Source organism: Nannobrachium achirus (genome assembly GCF_963921795.1).
Source record: "Nannobrachium achirus genome assembly, chromosome: 4".
NCBI classification, from domain to species: domain Eukaryota; kingdom Metazoa; phylum Chordata; class Actinopteri; order Myctophiformes; family Myctophidae; genus Nannobrachium; species Nannobrachium achirus.
The window spans coordinates 75,464,867-75,471,278 of NC_137813.1; the positions used below are offsets into that span (position 1 = coordinate 75,464,867).

The following is a 6,412-nucleotide window of genomic DNA, read 5'->3' on the forward strand; positions in this document are numbered from 1 at the left end:
CAATATTGCGCAGTTGCATGACAGTGCTGTACAAGCCAAGCCCAAAACAACACACTGAAGTCAGTCACAGCCAGTCATATTTTCTTAACGGCATTCATGGTCTGGAGAGGGCACTTTTTACAGATGGGTAAAAGGGCAGGTGCTCAAGCCCCCTTTGATGTCTATGTGTGCACGCGCCCGCCAGCTGGAAAGAAACAGTCCGACCTGACAGGACTCATATAGGTGAGGTTTCCGTGTCCTCGGGGACAGGTGTGTCCCTGTTGGTCACCGTATGGCCGCCCTGCGGGGACGCCGTCATGGCCAGGGAGACGTGCGGCGGCTGCTCTGGGTCCGGGTCCCCGCCGGGCGCCGCTTTCGTCTTCCTCGCGCCCGCCGAGGAGCGCCCACTGGCGGCGGCCTGTTGCTGCGCGCCTCCCGCTCCTGCAAGGTTATCATAGTTGACACATTTAGACGCTGCAGTGTTGGGGAAGTTAACCCATTTAAAACGGGTACACATTATTGTGTATCATTATTTTATGCTTTAACTATTGAAAAATAGCAGATATACGAGCCTCACAGCGCGGCACCGAGTGCCGCGCTGCGAGCTTGTAGATCTGCTATTTTTGAAAAACCTAATCTGGCCAGTAGTGGGAGAAATATGTGAAAAAGGTGTTCACTTCCGGCAGAAAGCGTGAAAATTTGCACCTAGGGGTATTTTTGTGCGCTGAATTCAAAAATTTACGGTCCCAAGCACTTTTCTCAAATTCACTTTTCTCTCATTCACTTACCATAGGGTTAGGGTTAGGAAAAAAAGACCCCCCAAAAATCTTCTTTAAGTAGCATGTGAGGGGTCTATCTAGGGGGTTTTCATGATTCTGAATCCATTCCAAGCATTTGTTTTGCACAAAAAACATTCCTTGGGCAGGAAATGGACCCCACAAACTATGGTTTAGTGATGAATCATCACTTTTCAAAGTTTTGTTGTGTCCATTTCTCGGAAAGGAATGTTTTTCGTTCAAAACAAATGCTTGCAATGGATTCAGAATCCCGAAAAACACCTAGTTTGACCCCTCACATGCTACTTGAAGAATATTTTTTGGGGGGTCTTTTTTCCCTAGTATGGTAAATGAATGAGAGCCACCAGATCCCATGGGAAAAGTGTAAAATATGTAAAAATACATATATTCAAAGATTTGCACACATTTTCACGACTTTTTCAAAAATAGCAGATATACAAGCTCGCAGTGCGGCACTCGGTGCCCCGCTGCAAGCTTGTATATCTGCTATTTTTCTATAGCTAAAGCATTCAATAATTCTAGGCCTAAATCTAAAGTTACATGTAACTGAGCTACATAACTAAGTTACATTTTGCTGTAACTTCCTGGTAACTGAGTTACATTCATATTTCTGTAACTCGTCCAGAGATACTTTTTGGGTCATCTTTGGCTCAAGTTACAAGTTACAAGAAGTTACAAGCGATGTTATAGTTTTACATTTTTCTCTTTTTTACAGTTAAGTTTTGTGGAATGTATTTTAGGAACACAGATGTTTACAAAAGAAAATGTCAACCTTTGTTAAATAAAAGTATAAAACTTAGTTGAGAGCATAAGCCTAATTTATTTTTACGGTAAAGTTAAGTATAGTTTTACTGTTACGATTAAATGTCATGTAACAGTTTTGTTAATATGGCTAAAGATGTGATGTGATTAGATCAAATGTCATGACTCATCCTCAACAGATCATAATTTTCTGTAGGTTATTATATTTTGTTTCATGTACACAAAATGTACATTCTCAATTTAACGCTGAAAAAAAGTAACTTGAAGTAACACAGTTACTTTTTCTATGTAACTTGAACATGTATACCGGTAAGTTACATTTCTCCAGGGGTATAACTGTAACTTACTTGATCAAGTTATTGCCATGGAGTTACTTCTAACTGTACAAGTTACACTTTCAAAGTAACTTCCCCAACACTGTAGACACATTATTACTTTAAACATTATTTGCTATTGAAAAATATCAGATATACAAGCTCACAGCACGGCACCGAGTGTCGTGCTGCGAGCTTGTAGATCTGATATTTTTTTGAAAAATTGTGAAAAAAGTCTTTGAATATTTTGACACGATTCTATGAATGTCTTCTGAATCCTTCTTCTAAATCAGCGGTTCTCAAACTTGTTCATGTCAAGGACCCCTAAAAAATGACATGAATTTAGCCACGGACCCCCATCTCAAAAAATTTAGTTCCAGGGACCCCCCAGAAGCAAATATTTGAGTTACAAATGTTGTTGTTGTTTTTGTTTTTTTTAAAGTTGTAGATCTGCTGTTTTTCTTTTCTTTCTATTTTTCTCGCCCCAACTACCCCATATTACAACCAAAACTTAACGCTAAAACTGACAAAAACTAATACCAAAATCTAAGCCTTCTGACAAAAACTACTCAAAAACTAGCAAACCTGCTTTAAAGGAGTAGTTCACCCCCAAAATGACTTTTTTTCTATTGATTACTCAGGCCATGGAGAGTAGAGTTCAATAATATTTTTTGGTTTTTTGTCACATTCCTGAGACAAAAATGTGATAACAATAAATGTACCCCCATTGATTCCGGATGGTGACCTGTTTCGAAACGGGTCACCATCCGGAATCAATGGGGGTAAATTTACTCGAATCAAAATTTTGCCTTAGGAATGTGACAAAAACCAAAAAATATTATTGAACTCTACTCTCCATGGCCTGAGTAATCAATAGAAAAAAAGTCATTTTGGGGGTGAACTACTCCTTTAACCAATTAAAACTGGGAAAGCATCTGTGTCATTTTACATTTTAGCTACGGTATAGCACATTGGTTGGCTATTCAAAAATAGCAGATCCAAGCTCATAGCACATCACTTTGTGGAGCGACTTAAGTGAAATGTTTTAATATAAAGTATTTTGTTCCAGGGACCCCGGAAGCAAAGATTTGAAAAGAGATTGAACATTTTTCACTTTAAAAATATATATTTATATTATAAATATATATTATAAATATATATTTATATTATAAATATATATTTTTAAAGTGAAAAATGTTCAATCTCTTTTCAAATCTTTGCTTCCGGGGTCCCTAGAACAAAATACTTTGAGATGGGTCTGGCCAAATTCATATCATTTTGGGGGTCCTTGTCATTAAGAAGTTTGAGCACCCTGATATACAGTAGCAACATCCCTTTTTTTATTATACATTTTTTAACTGTTTAAGACAGGAGTCTTTAATGTTTTCAGGCCAAGGACCACTTAGTTGAGAGAGAGATGAAGCAGGGACCCCCACAAGCTTTTCATAGATTCCATATACTGTAGTTTCATCGTTTGACAGCACGACCATCAGTGTATTTTGGATTCATGTCAATTTGTGTTTTCAGATATTTAACCACTTGAACTGTCAATACTTAATAAACTTGACCTTTCACTCTGTACTTAGTCTGCTCTTTTTCCCCTCTACACCAAACCTCCTTGTAAAAAATATCAGATCTACAAGCTCACAACGCCTCGCAGCGAGGCGTTGTGAGCTTGTAGATCTGATATTTTTGGCCAAAGTTCTCAGAATATGGATGCTTGGGTTCAAATCGTTAATATAAAAAAGCAGAAAACAAGTTCCTATCACACAAAGATTTGGAGGCCCCCCTGTAGTAACTCTGAGGACCCCCTAGGGGTCCCCGGACCCCCTGTTGAAGACCCCTGGTTTAAGATAAAAATATATATATATAATATATATATATATATAATACAAAATAAATGCAAATGTCAAAAAAAGAAAAAGAAAAACAAACCTCCCCCTCCCGCCGCTCCGTTCCGTCGGAAGGAGTTGCGGACATGGCTGGAGAAGCGGCGCACAGCTCCGCCCAGCGCGGCGCCCAGGTCTCCTCCCTCTTTCTTCTTCTTCAGCAGGCCCACGTCGTCCTCTAGCTCCTCCGGTGGCACGTCTATGTTGCCCGTGTACCAGAACACCCACCAGATGAGGCTGGGGGTGGGACCATATGGACATTTCATGTCACAATTATTGCGACCAAAGAAATCGCGATTTACGATATTATCACAAAAATCACAATATCAACATCCATTATCCTGGGGTGGGACATTTGCCAAAAAATTGCAGATCTAGTTCTAGTTATTTGGTAGAGAGTGAAAAAAAATACTGTATCAAGTACGTTATTTCGGTCCGTTTTAGCAATTAGAGGGTTTAAATGGTACCGGATATGCCAATAAAAGGTGAATTGATCCCAGTGCATGACGGAGGACAATTACACGATAAATGTAAATCTCCATGATACGATTATTGTGAGTGTTTTTTATCACGATAAACGCTGATAATGATTATCGTCCCATCCCTTGATGAGGCTGGGAATCACAATCAACATTATTGTCACACCACACGTTTACAGAAGTAAAAAACGTGGAGGAAATTAGTCTTCGTGCGTAGTTCCATCATATTGTTATTTCCAAGATAAAAGGGGAAGAAGAGACAAAAACATGATCTACATATTTACACATATAGTACCTGGGATAAAGATAATAATGTGCATGAGCATACTGTAGCAGCAGATGTACTGTATACTGTGCATGATATAGATCCATCTTAAAAAAAAGTAATATTGTGTAAAAGTACATTTTCTTGAAACTTTCATATATTTCTTGAAACTTTCATATATTCTAGAGATGCATTGCACATTCAGTGAATTATTCAAAAGAAATATTTTTTCCATATTTTCATTACAGGAGACCACTCAAAATAAGGATTTATAATAGAGAAATTTCCACCTTCTGAAGTCAGAGTTGCTTGAGTGCAGTGGGAAGTTTCCGCATTCAGTTATGATTTGGGGTGCTATGGCATCGGCAATGCTTTTTCACACAATATTAAAATGTTTTAGATGGATCTGTACATTATATTGTCCAACCAGAAAAGGTCACAAAAAACGTCTGCTGAACTCAATGTACTTTTTGGGTTACAGAAAAGGAAAAAATCACACTTGTGTGAACTGAGCGGTGGAGGCTGCGTGTGTGTGTGTGTGTGTGTGTGTGTGTGTGTGTGTGTGTGTGTGTGTGTGTGTGTGTGTGTGTGTGTGTGTGTGTGTGTGTGTGTGTGTGTGTGTGAGTGTGTGTGTGCGGGCGTGAATGTGAGTGTGAATGTGAATGTGTTTGAGTGTGCCTGGCCTCAGTGGCCTGAACAACAGCGCCCCTCCCTTAACATGTGTGGTCAAAAAAGGTACTTCAGGCCACAGACAGACAGACAGACAGACAGACAGACAGACAGACAGACAGACAGACACACACGGATACACACACGGCCACGCTATGGAGACGGTGTGACCACCGCTCAAAAAATGGACAAAAGGTCTGTTTTTTCTACACACAGCACCCAATCTAACTACAACTAGTTAGATGCCTCAGGGCGACATGCGACCTCGCCCTAAAGGCCAGATGGCCAATTCAGTGATGTATATCAGACGAGTTACCCATATGGAGATACATGTACTGTATATAGTACATCCCTTTTATGCCCATACATGGAGATCCCTGTCTGAACCAGCCACACATATGGGCTGTCTTCCTCCATATACAGTATGAGCATTCCCATATCTCCTGTTAGATATGGGCTTAATATTGATGACATCAGGGATCTCCATATACGGTATGGGCATGAACGGGATTATGTTAGAGTGGTTCCCATGACATCACAACATACAATACATTTTATGCCCATACATGGAGATCCCCATCTGAACCAGCCACACAGATATGGGGCATGTCTTGGCCTTCTGGCCAGTGATATGACATCCGCGATTCTTCATATATGGGCATAAAAGGGATTCTGGGGAATACCCATATACCGGATTTTTACATAGGTGATGTCACCTGTGATATCACCTGTGATGTCACAGTGATGTGTCAAGGGAACCAACCCATAGACTGTAAAAATGTGTACACACACGGAGACACGCTGTGACATTTCTCATGGCTTCAGTCGCAAATAATAACCTGAGGAAGATGATGATGGCGCCGGCGTAGATGAGGAAGTCGTAGAAGAAGACGTCGGCGAACACGCCCGTCAGCAGCACCAGCAGGCCCAACACGTCGAAGGCCACCGCCGTCCAGAAGGCGCAGGAGCAGCGGCCCAGACCGCGGCGAGGGGCCTCCATCTTCCCAGGCCAAAGGACCCCTTATAGCTCAGTGGTTCTCAAACAGCTGAACCTGTGGGCCACATTACAACAATGGCATGGGGCCAGGGGCCAGATGATAATTATGACAACCAGTGTTGGGGAAGTTAAAGTTACATGTAACTGAGTTACGTACTGTAACTAAGTTACATTTTGCTGTAACTTGCTGGTAACTGAGTTACATTCATATTTCTGTAACTCGTCAAGTAACTTAGATACTTTTTGGGTCATTTTTGGCTC

The 6,412-nt window shown here is 40.7% G+C and overlaps 1 protein-coding gene across 1 annotated transcript; it reads right to left on the reverse strand.

The window, feature by feature from the left end:
* Window positions 1–214: 214 nt before the first annotated feature.
* Window positions 215–6,154, reverse strand: LOC308283189 (uncharacterized protein; the record flags this gene model as incomplete). The annotated part of the gene is made up of 3 exons (XM_080723568.1): window positions 215–420; window positions 3,788–3,978; window positions 5,994–6,154. The coding sequence occupies 3 exons, from the start codon at window positions 6,152–6,154 to the stop codon at window positions 215–217; spliced, it is 558 nt and encodes a 185-aa protein (XP_080579694.1).
* Window positions 6,155–6,412: the final 258 nt, after the last annotated feature.